The sequence below is a fragment of the Callorhinus ursinus genome, unplaced genomic scaffold (assembly GCF_003265705.2).
Source record: "Callorhinus ursinus isolate GAN/ISIS: 27379988/994484 unplaced genomic scaffold, GSC_fseal_2.0 scaffold9, whole genome shotgun sequence".
Lineage (NCBI taxonomy): Eukaryota > Metazoa > Chordata > Mammalia > Carnivora > Otariidae > Callorhinus > Callorhinus ursinus.
The window spans coordinates 3,016,248-3,030,719 of record NW_027397071.1 but is presented as its reverse complement, the minus strand read 5'-3'; the positions used below and the strand labels follow the sequence as shown (position 1 = coordinate 3,030,719).

Here is a 14,472-nt window from a genome sequence, read left to right as displayed (position 1 = left end):
GAACGAGGGCTGAATTATAGATCTCTTTTCTGAGGCTAGAAGATTAAAGGAGAGGTTTTCTTTTTTGTTTTTTCTTCGCGGCTGTTGGTTTTAAGTAGGTCATTGGAACCCCAGTGGTTGGAACTTGCTGGGTGAAGGCAGCGAGGCTGGAAAAGCACCATCCTGGACTTGACTTCTCCCCACCGCTGCCCCCTTTTCCTGCCCACATGTGATTTAAAGGGCCCACTGCTCTTTGGCCCCGTGGTTTTTACCTGTATTTGCCTGTCACAGTAAATCCCGCACGGGTTTATCGTTGATTCGTGCAGGTAAGTTGGAGACTGATTATCTTCTTTATTGTTCTCCTTTTCATTGCAGAGCCCACATTTCCTTCCAGGATCTGCTCATCAACATCTTTACTCTATTTTCTATTGGTCCTCCCCTGCATTCTGTTGATTCTTCTGTCCATTTCCCTCCTCTGCTGGTACCACAAGGCCAGGAAGTTGTCAGCCCTGAGTCTAACAGCACAGAACGAAAAGGCTCTCTGGGTGAACTTGAAAGGGGCTGGTGACTGGACAACAAACCGGAGGGAAGAGGAAGAGGAAGACCATTGAATCCGGAGAGCTTCCAGCAGCTTGGGGAAAGTGCGGGCTTTGGAATCAGACTGAGCGGCATGTGAATGTGAATGAATCCTGATCCCATCCTTCCTGGAGTCTGTGGCCTTAGGCAAGTTACCTAGGAATCAGAGGGAGTATTTATTGAGCGCCTATGTGGGGCCCCACACTGCTAAGTGTTTCTTCGTTGTATTACCCTCATCTACCCCTTGCAACTTCCCAGGAGCTAGATGATTTACCCTGTTTTTCACTGGCTGTACCTCACAGAGGTTCAGGGTCCCTGTCTGTAAGGAGAGAACCTCCCTCACACAGTGTCTTGGGTATTCGGTGAGATCGGATGGCGAAGCCCAGGGTGAGAATGCCCTCTACTCTCTCCTCCCTTATGTCACTGACTCCCGGGAGAGCACTCAGAGTGGTCCAGTCACACTGGCTCTAGCTTCATCTTTTGCTCCCAGATAAGAGGTGTAGGAAGGGGCCTGATGTCAGCAAGGCAAAAAGATGTTGGGGATATGCTCTTCGTTCACATCCGATCTGCTTCCCAACGTGAGCATGACTTCCTTCAAAGTAGAAATCCCATCTGTCCCTCATCCCATCTATAAATGCTACTCAAGAACAAGCTCTGCGAAGAGGGTACCTGATCCGTTTTGGCCCTTTGATGAAATTGTAAAGCATTTTGTAGTCTGAGTTTCTTTCTTTTTTCTTTACCTTTACGTTTCCCTTTTCCTTCCTTCCTTCCTTTTTTCCTTTCTCTTTCTTTTCTCTATTAGCATTAGGTCATTGCTTAAGGGAGAACTTTTTTTTTTTTTTTTTAACAACAGTGCTCTAATCAGCCTCCAAGGCCTCATACCTCCCCTTCCTCCCCACTCCAAAAGATCCATCTGGGTCCTGGCTCTGAGCCAATGCTTTATTTTCTTTGACCTGACAGCATTAGGTAGTAGCACAGGGCATTGTGGTGGTTCTTTGGGGAAGGAGGAGGAACAGAGCCCCTGTCCTGTCTTCCCCCAGCAGGGGCTAGGAGCTCAGGGGAAGCAGCGGGTCAAGTCTGGTTCCTCAGGGTCCCCTGTTCTCATCCAGGAACGGTTGGGGGAGGGGGATGGTTGGGGAGTGTCATGGCTTAAGGCTTTCAACAACTGTCCCCCAGGGTATAACAGGTATTCCCACTGGGCCTGAGGCCTCCTCATCTTTGTTTCAAAAGCTGCTTGGGCCCTGTTGTAGCTAGAATTGGAAATCAATCAGTACCACCTAACAGACTTGAGAAGATGCATCTATTTGTTATCTGTGTGACCAACAGGGTTGCTTTAGCACTGGCTAATTTGCATTTCCAAGGAGAGCAATTTATTTTTAATTATTTTATCAAGCACACACGTCTCTCCAAACATAATTAGTTCCTTTGCAGGGGGAGCATCGGTGGCTATGAGAACTCCCAGTGTAGAGCTATAGGTCCCTTCCGCTCATCTCCCTTTATAGGCTCATTTAAAATATCCCAAGTGTTTCCTTAAATGTGTCAACATATTAGTCTCTTCTCAGGTAGGGTGGCATATTTTTCAGAAAACAAAGCTAAAGGTAAGACTTGTTAGAAAGTATGATGTCCCCTGCCTTCCCTCCCCCCCCCAAACCTGTATTTTAATTAGGATTTTAAAGGGAAAGGGAGCAGAATCGAGCCCCGTCAGATAATCAGAGTGGATTCTGGTGCTGCCCCCTGCCTGGGGTCCTCTTTCCCCTGACCCCGTCCCTCTCTCCTCACCTGGGTCTGGCCCTTTTGGCTCAGAGCTCGCCGGCCACTTCTTCCTGTTTGAATCCGGCCCAGACATGGCACAGAGCAGACACTGAAATGTCCAAGTGCGTCGCCCAGAGCCGAGCTTGGGAACGATTAGATTACTCCCCAGGGAACACCTCGTGCCCAGCCCCGGGATTGGTGTGAGGGATCCAGTGGGGACCCAGCCGGATGCAGTTCCATTCCCCTGGGGTCATCAGCTTGTCCCTTCTGGCTGCTGGGCTCCTCAGCACACCAGGCATCCTAAGAAGCCGTTTTGTGCTATTTGGCCCGTCGTGAATTTTTAGGCAGCTAAACCCCAAAGTCGTCTTTTCTCGTTTCTGAACTGAATAAAATTTGTGTTCACCCAAGTCGGTCGATGTTTCCCGTGAAACCTCTTCTCTTTCCAATGCTGTGCTTGTCCCGTTTTACTCTCTAACACTTAGTGGAGAACTTCACTTTTATTAACCGATTTAAACTTTTCCATTCTCTGTCAGCACCTGGTTTTCCTTTCAGCGTCTTGGGTTTTCAGTCCTCCTTGGCAACTGAACAAACCTGTCTCGGGAGTTGGCTACCTATGGCCCACAGGCCAAGCACAGCCCACCACCCGTTTTTTAAAATATGAATTGTTGGAAAACAGCCATTCCGTTTGCCTGCATATTACCTCAGGCTGCTGTCTTCATAAAACAGCAGAGGTGAGTAGTTGCCATGGAGAATGTGTGCCTAAAATGTTTACTATCTGGCCCTTTACAGAAAAAGGTTTCCAACCCTGCTCTGTTTTAGTGGCTAATGTTCTGTCTTAACCATGCACTGCGTTCCTGGGACCCTTGACCTATTGTATTGGTATCTCTTATATACCTGATTAATTGAAGAATAATCTGAGGCTCTCCAGTTTGGGGTCTGGTCCAAGCCATTGCGAAGTTTGAATCCTCTGCTGCACTCTTCCTAGAGATGGAAAATTCAGCACCCTGGAGGTACTCCTGCTCAGTGCAGGACGAGATGACGTGGAGGTGTATGAGGCATGAATAGGCTGTTTTCGTTCTTTTTAGTCTAGGAAGACATGTATGGGGAACAGCTGATATACGGCAGAACAAGAAAGTAGAAAGTCAAGTGCCATAATTCTATCTTATGATTGCACAGAAGTTGTTCATCATCTCAGAGTTTCAGTGCACCCCCATGTAAAAGGGATTGTTATTCCTGTCCTGCAGGAAAGACAGGGACGCTTAGAGGGGTTGGGTTGCTCCAGGATCACCTAGCCACATGTAGAAGAGCAAGAGCTCCAATTTAGGTCTGCTGGCAACCAATCCTAGGCTCTTCCCATGGTAGACACTGTGCTCAAAGTCACAGCAATGGGGAACATCTAGTGATGATAATATCCACCTCACATGGTTATGAGCATGGAATCAGATGCTTATATGGGGTAAGTTTTAAACCGTTTCAAGTCATAAGTGAATGTGGGCATAACCAAGTTTTTTTTCAGGCCTCATCTGTCTGTGCACATAAATGAAATTAAATCAACAATAATAAAATTCTATAGACTTTCGCCCCCCAAGCTACTTACATGGGGTCTTGGCCATCTGTAAAGCGTTCTTCAAGTACTTCTGGGGATTCTATAGGATTCTGGGAGTTCACATGAACTTATGAACTAGTCCCCTCCCACATGGTTTCCTGCTACTCCGTTCGGCTCTACGGGCTCCCACTGCAGCCAGGATGCTGGAGCATATAACGTATCAACGCCGGACAGTGTTCATTGGTAAGCAAGGAAAAACACCTCTTATTTTGTCCTGATGTCACACTCTGGATTGCAAATGAATCCAAAATTGCCTGTGCCCCCATGTCTCCAAAGATTGTGAAAACAGGCCCTTTAACTTTTGCCCAGTACCTCCTTGCTCCACAGGGTCCAGACACCAGCGAGTCTGGGCCCAGTCTGGGAGAGAGACGTCATGCTGTTTTTCATTTCCCATGCTCAACCCCTGGGAACCTGTTAGTACATCTTCATCTCAGACCCCCTGTCTCCCCTGCAGTTGAGTCATGCAAATTTTACTTCTGGGGAGTCCGCCCACTCATCAGACAGGTCCAGGGAAGTTTACATTCCCCGTAGGCTCAGCTGGGACTTCTGTTATGTTGGCTATTAATTTTTACCCCTAATGTAGTAAAGTGCTATGGCAATTGAGAAATCAGAGACAGCTTCACAAAGGAGATGTCATCTGAACTAGGCTTCAAAGTCAGGAAATATTTTGACAGGAGAAGTTGGGATAAACAGTAATCTGTGGGGAGAGATAGCTCCATGAAAACTGTGTAGAATAGCTTTGGTTTGATTTAAGTGTCAGAATTATGGAGCAATGAGAGAGATTAAATATGGAAAGATTAGAGTGAGGAGGGACAAGAGAACAGATCTTGAACATGCACAAAAACTTTGACTTTATTTGATGGACAATGGTGAGCCATTGAATGTTATTTAGCAGGGAAGGAGCAGCTCTCCTTTAGGAGAATTGAAAAACCAGCAACATAGATGATGGGTAGGGGTTGAGTGAGGGCTGGGGCAGTATCAAGGCAAAGCAGGGCAGCCAACCTCAGGAAATAACCTCCATTTTCCTAATGTGTGTAACAAGGATAAAACCAATTTTGTGAGGTTTGAGGACTGAACCGAATTATCAGGAAGTTTCAAGTATTACATTAAGCTCATAGAGGTAACTAATGTATATTTGTTAAGTACAATGACAACATGTTATGAGATTCTTCTTCTGTTTAATAAATATTTGTTATCCTAATTTTCTATTGGTAATTGTAGAGGTAAGAGAGTTATATCTTTTCACTTAGCTGGCTTTCCGTTTGACTTATCTTTAAAAAAATTTTTTATTTATTTATTTGAGAGAGAGTGTGTGAGAGCAGGAGAGAGGGAGAGAGAACACAAGCAGGGGGAGGGGTAGAAGGAGAGGGAGAAGCCGACTCCCTGCTGAGCAGGGAGCCCCATGCGGGGCTCGCATGGGGCTTGATCCCAGGACCCTGAGATCATGACCTGAACCTAAGGCAGATGCTTAACCGACTGAGCCACCCAGGCGCCCCTGCCTTATCTTTTTTTTTTTTTAAGGTTTTATTTTTAAGGTATCTCTATACTCAGTGTGGGGCTTGAACTCACAACCCCAAGATCAAGAGTCACATGCTCCTTTGACTGACCAGCCAGGCGCCCTTACCTTATCTTTTTGATGCTTGCTTTTATGTTTAATTTACTTGTTAGATATTTGGAGTTTCTACCTTGTCATCTTTAAATCCAAGGCTCCTTTTGGATCAGTTCTGACTTTCAAACAGAGATATTTTGACTAGAAACATAATTATCACATTAAACCATTTGCTGAGATGGAAGACCACTTTGGATAGGAGGTATGAATAAGTTCATATGTCATAAGTTAACCAGTAAATGAAAACCGAAATTCATTATGCTTTTAAGGTCACAATGGTACAGGGTGTTGAAAACGTGTGCTTCCATTTTATATGGAGCGATAGTCCACTTTCGTGGATTGAAAGTCTCAGTACTGTTAAGATATCCATTTTCTGCAAATTGTTCTATAGAGTTGATGCAGTGGTTATCAGTGGGGGAGGGAGGGCATGGCAGTTGTGCTCTCCAAAGGACACTGGGCAATTTATGGACACATGTTTTGTGTGGCACAGCCTGAGGTAGGGGGTTGCTACTGGCACCTGGTGGGTAGAGTCCAGGGATGCTGCTAACCATCCTCCAGTGCACAGGACAGACACCTGTCCCCACAGCAAAGAATTGCCTGGCCAGAAATTTCAATAGTGTTGAGGATAAGAAACCCTGATTTAATGGAATCCTAATAAAAATCCCTGGTAATTTTAGTTGCGGAGAAAGGGGAACCCTCCTCCACTGTTGGTGGGAATGCAAGCTGGTGCAGCCACTCTGGAAAACAGTATGGAGGTTCCTCAAAAAGTTGAAAATAGAGCTACCCTATGATCCAGCAATTGCACTATTGGGTATTTACCCCAAAGATACAAATGTAGGGATCCAAAGGGATATGTGCACCCCAATGTTTATAGCAGCAATGTCCACAATAGCCAAACTGGAAAGAGCCGAGATGTCCATCAACAGATGAATGGATAAAGAAGATTTGGTAGATATATACAATGGAATATTATGCAGCCATCAAAAAGAATGAATTTTTGCCATTTGCAGTGACGTGGATGGAACTGGAGGGTATTATGCTGAGCGAAATAAGTCAATCAGAGAAAGACATGTATCACATGACCTCACTGATATGAGGAATTCTTAATCTCAGGAAACAAACTGAGGGTTGCTGGAGTGGTGGGGGGTGGGAGGGATGGGGTGGCTGGGTGATAGACATTGGGGAGGGTATGTGCTATGGTGAGCACTGTGAATTGTGCAAGACTGTTGAATCATAGATCTGTACCTCTGAAGCAAATAATACATTATATGTTAAAAAAAAAAAAAAGAAGATAGCAGGAGGGGAAGAATGAAGGGGGGGGGAAATTGGAGGGGGAGACGAACCATGAGAGACTATGGACTCTGAAAAACAAACTGAGAGTTCTAGAGGGAAGGGGTGTGGGAGGTTGGGTTAGCCTGGTGATGGGTATTAAGGAGGGCATATACTGCATGGAGCACTGGGTGTTATGCACAAACAATGAATCATGGAACACTACATCAAAAACTAATGATGTAATGTATAGTGATTAACATAACATAATAAAAAAAATCCCAGGTAATTTTAGAAATTGTCTAGCTCACTCTAATAAATAAAAATACAAATAATCTAGGTTAGAAAATATTTAAAAAGAAAAAGTTGGAGGAATTACACTCTCAAGTTCCAGGACCGTCTATGAAGCTGTAATAATTAAAACAGTGTGTTATAGGGGCACCTGGCTGGCTCAGTCAGTGGAGCATGTGACTCCTAATCTCAGGGTGGTGAGTATGAGCCCCATGTTGGGAGATTACTTTAAAAATAAATAAATAAAATGTGATGGAATTAAAAAAAAAAAACCAGTGTGCTATAGGTACAAGTATAAACAAGGAAACCAGTGGAAGAGAATAGAGTCCAGAAATACACCTATATATGTACATTTACCTAATTTCCATTCTAGGTACCATTGCAGTGGGGAAATCCTTCTAATAAATGGTACTGATACAATTGGATAATTATATGAAAAAAATGAACCTTGACATCTACCTCACATTTTATACTACAAAAGAAAAAAATTAACTGGACATCACTAAAATAAAACCTTTGTTCATCAAAGACATCATTAATTAAGTGATTACACGAGCCATGGATGGGGGGTAGATAGTCATAAAACATATCTAACAAAGACTTGCATCCAGAATATATACAGAACTCCTATAAATCCATTTTTTTCAGAAAGGGGAGGAGCCTGAAACTCAATTTAAAAATAGGCAAAAGACTTGAACAATTGAACTTGAACTTGAATAATTCTCTCTTACAAAAGAGAATTATTGGAATAGTCAGTAATCATATATAGTTCAGGCTTCAGGAAGCATATGCCAAGATGGGATGAGATGTGCAAGGGGTCTACTGAGGGAAATGCCTATGAAGGAAGAGGGGGTGGGGCAGGAGAAGGTAAGGAGAGCTAGGGACAGGGGTGCAGGTTTGACATCTATAAAAGGAAACAGGGAAGGAAGAAGGATTATGGAGGAAGAACTTTAGACTCAGTGTAATTTTGAGATCATCTGGACCAAGCTGATGGGAGTCTCTTGAGCAAAGGTTGGCTGTTGGAGGAGTGCCCCCCTGGGCAGAAATGGCCTAGCTCTAGTATCCTTGCCATGCTTAGTCTTTGACTGGAAGCAGCCCTGGGAAAATGCGGCATCAGCATGAGCATGGTGACAGATATGAAGGTCTAGCTGCTGGAAGCTGTCAGTCAGCTATGTTTGCTGCAGAAGGTTCTCCTAAAGGGAGATTTGAGTAGTGCACGTCCATGGCCACAGCATCTGAAAAGATGCTCAACATCATCATTCATCAGCAAACTGCAGATTAAGACACCAATGAGATACCTCTATCATCAAGATAATTAAAATGTAAAAGACAATATCAAATACCCAACACAGGTAAAAATTTAGAGTTACCAGAACTTAACATGTTGCTGGTGGCAGTGTAAATCTGTTCAACTATTTTGTAAAACAGTTCGGTAGTTTTTGATAAAGTCAAACATATACCAGCCTTATGACCTAGCAATTCTGCTCCTTGCATTCCCCAAGAGAAATGAATACCTATATCCACCAAAAGACATATCTAAGAATACTTACAGCTTTATCCATCATTGCTAAAACCTGGCAACAACCCCATTGTCCATCAATAGGTGAATGGATACAGAATTTATTTATACTGTGGAATACTACACAGTAATAAAAATGAACAAACTACTGACATACATGACACCATGGATGAATAGCAGAGCAACTTTTTCAGTGAAAGAAGCCAGGCACGAAAGGATATGCACTATATGAGTCCGTTTATTTGAAGTCCAAGAATGAGCAAAATGAATCTATGGTGACCGAAGTCAGAATAATCTTTTCCCCTGGCAGAGGGAGTATTGACTAGGAAGTAGCATGAAGAACCTTCTGGGACAACTGAAATGTTTATTATCTTGAGCTAGATAGTGGTTTCATGGGTGTATACCTATGTAAAAATTTACTAAGCTACTTTCTTCAGATTGAGCAATTTATGTAAATAACATACAACTTATATATATAATAATATATAACTTAAATAACTTACTGTGTGTAAGTAACTACAACATCTCTCTTTCAAAAAGTGGGACACCTGGGTGGCTCAGTCGGTGAAGTGTCTGCCTTTGGCTCAGGTCATGATCCCAGGGACCTGAGATGGAGTATCGAATCGGGCTCCTTGCTCAGCAGGGACTCTGCTTCTCTCTTGGCCTGCTGCTTCCCCTGCTCCCTCTCTCTCTCTCTCTCTCTCTCTCTCTCTCTCTGACAAATAAAATCTTTTAAAAAAAGTATTTGAGAACCAACTAGATGACCAATGCAGAGTGAGGGATTTTAATATGGAGGGACATAAGATTTATTTATTCCACAAACATTTTCTGATATTCCGCATATGCCAAGACGTACGCTAGGAGCTAGGGATGCAGAAACAATGGACATCATCCACTCTCTCTAAGAGGAAATGAGAAAGGAGTTGATGTTCACTATATTGAGCAGCCATCACGAGTCATAAGGACTGGATCTTTATGACGAACTTGTGAAGCTGAGATTAAACCATAAACCAGGAAAAAGCAGTTAAGTATCATGCCTTAAGGATGAGCGGCAGAGCTAGCATTTAAACTCAGGTGCATTAACTCCAAAAGCAACAGTCTCCCTATCACAGTATGCTCCCTCTAGTTTTAAAGACTCTACCATCGCATTTTGAGCAAAGGTCTGTACACACAAGGTAGAACAGGAGGACCATTGGGACAGAAAAAATATAGGTGCTTGCTTTGTCACATGCTAAGTGCCAATTTGCTCTAAAAAGGGGAAATGAATTTGGACTAGAAAATGGGATCCTTTTGCACTCTGCCCTGGTTCCCACAGATGTTCATTTAACCCAATGCATGTTTTTGTTATGGGCTCCCATGAATGAAGGCAAATGCTGCAAGTTCTAGAGTCTGTCTTTAGGGAATCTTTGTATTGTTTAAAGGTCTGATGGCAGCTATTTGTACCACCCTGCTGGTGGCAGAAAATTCTTTGAAGATCTTCCGTTCCCAAACCCAAGATGGGACCAGCCCAATAAGATGGCATTGATGTCATGTGGGCCAAATACCTTCTAGTCCTAGAACTGACAAATGGGGATGCTGCGTAAAAACCATCACTATTAAAGCAAAGCTGGAGCAGTGGTACAGGAATCTGAAGTGGCTGGCCTTAGCTTCGATATTGAAGAAGGGTTGCTGGCTCTGTTCAATGCCGGGTCCTAACAAACACATACCAAATTCTAAAGTCTAAGTTTCAGGTCCAAATTCCTCACTTGAAACTTTTCGTGATCCAGGGAAGGTATTCAGTGTAGTATTAACGATGGGTCATTCAAACCCAGTAAACCAAGAGACTTCCCAACTGGCAACAGCAGGCTAAATGGGGACTGTGATATCCTTTCATGCAAAAGAAATCATCAGCACATGGGCCCTTGTGGGAAGTAAGAGGCAGCGAGGTAAAATTGAGGCTGCTAAACTACTCCCTCTTAGGGTTCTCCACTTTGACTCTTGGCTCCTTTTAGATAGTATGCCCAATGAATACATCTGGTTTCTTAATAGTCAGGAAGGTGAGCTCCAGATTTAGACTGCCTGCATGCAAATCCTGACATCCATCACTGGCTCTGTCATCTTTGCCAGTTAATCTCCCTTTGCCCCACTTCCCTTGTGCACACAAGGAGGTGATGCCCATGACTTCATAGAGTCTGTTGGAAGGGTTCAATGAGATTTGCATGTACAGGAGTTAGAATTCATGAATGTTAGGTATCACCATTATCATCATTGACAAGCTGGACATTCTAATCCTTTCTACCCCTAAGAAGGAAACAAGATACCTACATTTGACATTCTAATTCTTAAGATGATAGTGGACAGAAACAGGGTATGGACCTGAAATGCAAGCATGGGCTTTGCTACAAAACAGGATCATTGTTTGTGTCCACAGCCCAAGAGCCTAATTTAGAGAAGGATAAGTATGAAGTTGCAGGAAAGAGTCAGCATATCAAGGCAATGTGGACAGAGGAACATTTGGATAAAATTGTCTGAGTGCTTTATAGTTAAATGAAGAGCCAGGGTAGTTTAATCCAGGAGTTCCAAGTGAAGATATATAAATATATGGGAATTAATGGGGAATGGAGTCACCAGAGACTCCTATCCTGGTATTTTATACCTGTATTAATTAGCTAATTCAATTTGCATGTAGATTTGAGTGCAAATGGCACATTTGGAAAACAAATGTTATGGTAGGTAGCAAATAATTAGCTTGGGAATTTGTTTTAGTTAGCACAGGCTGCCATAACAAAATACCATAGCCTGGGTGGCTTAAACAACAGAACTTTAGTTTCTCACACTTCTGGAGACTAAAAGTCCCAGATCAAGATGCCAGCCAACTGGCAAGTGCTCTCTTCCCAGCTTGTAGACTGCCAACTTCTTGCTATGTCCTCATATGACAGAGAAAGAGAAACAGAGAGAAAAACACGCACACAGAGGAAGAGAGTTTCTCTGATGTGTCTTATAAGGGCACTAATCCTGTCATGAGGGCCTCATCCTCAGGACACAATTTCACCTAATTATCTCCCAGTGGCCCCACCTCCAAATACCATCACACTGGGAAGTAGAGCTTCATCACATGAATTTGGGAAGACTCAATTTAGTCCACAGAAGAATTTACAGTGTAATTAATGAGTTGAACTGTGGTTTGCTCCGTACCTGTGGTCTTCATGCCTGTTAGCATGGTTCAGAGGGAGTAAGTTATTTGGTATTTTTTATTGTACATGCACACACTTGGGTAGGGTATACAGCTTAACAGCAAAGGCGCTCAACTGGGCAGAATTTCTCCACCTACCACTCAGCCATGCTCCAGCTCTCCTGTCAGACGTAGGCAATTAAGAACGGGGCAGGAGGGGCGCCTGGGTGGCTCAGTTGGTTAAGCGACTGCCTTCGGCTCAGGTCATGGTCCTGGAGTCCCAGGATCGAGTCTCGCATCAGGCTCCCTGCTCAGCAGGGAGTCTGCTTCTCCCTCTGACCCTCTTCCCTCTTGTGCTATCTCTCATTCTCTCCCTCTCAAATAAATAAATAAAAATCTTTAAAAAAAAAAAAAAACGGGGCAGGGGAGCAAGATGACGGAGGAGCAGGAGACCTGGATTTCGTCTGGTCTCAGGAATTCAGCTGAATAGGGATCAAACCATTCTGAACACCTACGAACTCAACAGGAGATCGAAGAGGAGAGTAGCAACAACTCTCTGAACAGAGAAGCGACCAATTTCTGGAAGGTAGGACGTGCGGAGAAGTGAATCCGAGGCGATATTCGGGAGGATAGACGGTGGGGGAGGGGGCCTCCGCCGGCCGCTTCTGGCAAGTGATAGAGCCGCGGGGCACAAAATCGGACGTTTTAGAAGTTGGCTCCGCTGAGGGACGTCGCTGCAGTGGCTAAGCGGGGGGTGGAATCCTCCTGGGACAGTGTGGTCTCAGGACCCTCGGGGTCACAGAAAGACCGGGGGTGCCTGAGTGCGGCAGAGCTCCCAGGTATCGGAGCAGGGAAGCTGGCTGCAGAGACGGAGCCGAGGCGCGGGCTCTCAGCTCAGGGTTGCCATAAACTGTGATCTGCGGCCCAGTCGGGCCACTGCGCCTCCAGCAGGGACCCAACAAGCGGCAGAGCTGGGGAGACTCCCCTTCCATCCCCGGGAGGAGCGGCGCGGGAGCGCACTGCAGGGATCTGCTGGGTTTGCAGACTCCACACGGGGTCAAGTGCCAGAGATAGAAACGCTCGGTCACAGGCCAGGTGAGCACGGAGTGCGGCCGGAGACCAGGGAGACGGGAGTGACTGCTTTTCTCTGGGGGCGCACTGAGGAGCGGGGCCCCGAGTTCTCAGCTCCTCCAGGTGGAGATTGGGAGGCCACCATTTTCGCCCTGGTCCTCCAAAGCTGTACCGAGAGCTTGCAGGGAACAAAAGCTCCTGAGAGCAAACTGGAGCAGCTTTCTTAGCCCGGACCGACAAGGGCGGGGCAATTCTGCCTCTGGCAAAGACATTTGGGAACCACGGCAACAGGCCCCTCCCCCAGAAGATCAGCACGAACAGCCAGCAAGCCAAGACCAAGTTTACCCTTACCGATCAAGGAGAACGGGAGAACTCCAGTGCTAGGGGAATACGGCACATAGAATTCATGGCTTTTTTTTAACCATGATTCATTAGTTCATCAAAGTTAATTTTTTAAACTGTTTTTTTTAATTTTTCTTCTTCCCTTTTTCAACCAACATCTTATCAATCCCTTTTTTAAAAAAAAAACATTTTTTATTTTTCATTTTTAGAGTCATATTTTATCCCGTCATAGTAGTTACCCCTATTTTGGGCATATATATATAAGTTGTTCTCTCTTTAAAATTTTGACATACAGTTTCTTCTAACAGATCAAAATATACCCTAAATCTCCAATGTATGGCTTTGTTCTAGTCTCCTGCCTGATCACATTCTCTCCCTTTTTTCTTTTTTTTTTTTAAATCTTCTTCTTTCTTTTTTCAAACAACCTATCTTATCAATTCCTTTTATAAAATCTTTTATAATTTTCATCTTTACAGTCATCTTCCATCCCTTCATTGTATCAACCCTTATTTTGTACATATATGTCTTTCTTCCTTTAAAATTTTAGGAGGCACGTTTTTCTAACAGACCAAAATACGCCCAAAATCTAGTGTGTGGCACTGATCTATGCACTAGCCTGATCATATTTGATCATATTCTGCTTTTTTTGTATTGTTCTGTTTCTGTTTTTATCTTTTTTTTTTCTCTTTCTTTTTTCTTTCTTTCCCTTTCTTTTCCCCTGGTTTCAGGTCTTTTCTGATTTGTATACAGTATATTTGCTGGGGACATTGTTAACCTGTTAGCATTTTGTTCTTTCATTCATCTATTCTCCTCTGGACAAAATGGCAAGACGAAAAAAATCACCTCAGCAAAAAGAACAAGAGGTAGTACCGTCAGCCAGGGACCTACTCAATACGGACATTAGTACGATGGCGGACCTAGAGTTCAGAATCATGACTTTAAAGATACTAGCTGGGCTTGAAAAAAGCGTGGAAGTTATTAGAAAAACCCTTTCTGGAGAAATAAAAGAACTGAAATCTAACCAAGTCGAAATCAAAAAGGCTATTGATGAGGTGCAATCAAAAATGGGGGCACTAACTGCTAGGATAAATGAGGCAGAAGAGATAATTAGCGATATAGAAGACCAAATGATGGAAAATAAAGAGGCTGCAAAAAAGAGAGAGAAACAACTACAGGATCACGAGGGCAGAATTCGAGAGATAAGTGATATGATAAGACGAAACAACATTAGAATAATTGGGATCCCAGAAGAAGAAGAAAGAGAGAGAGGGGCAGAAGGTATATTGGAGCAAATAATAGCAGAGAAC

At 43.9% G+C, this 14,472-nt stretch overlaps 1 protein-coding gene across 2 annotated transcripts in view; it reads left to right on the top strand.

Moving 5' to 3' along the window:
• Positions 1-5,114, top strand: part of CD101 (CD101 molecule) — a 36,390-nt gene extending 31,276 nt beyond the window's left edge. For both annotated transcript variants that reach the window (XM_025872522.2, XM_025872520.2), the window contains exon 9: positions 355-5,114. In XM_025872522.2, the coding sequence (XP_025728307.1) occupies positions 355-590 (236 nt within the window). In that variant the 3' untranslated portion in view covers positions 591-5,114. The remainder of the gene's footprint in view (positions 1-354) is intronic.
• The last annotated feature ends 9,358 nt before the right edge of the window (positions 5,115-14,472 follow it).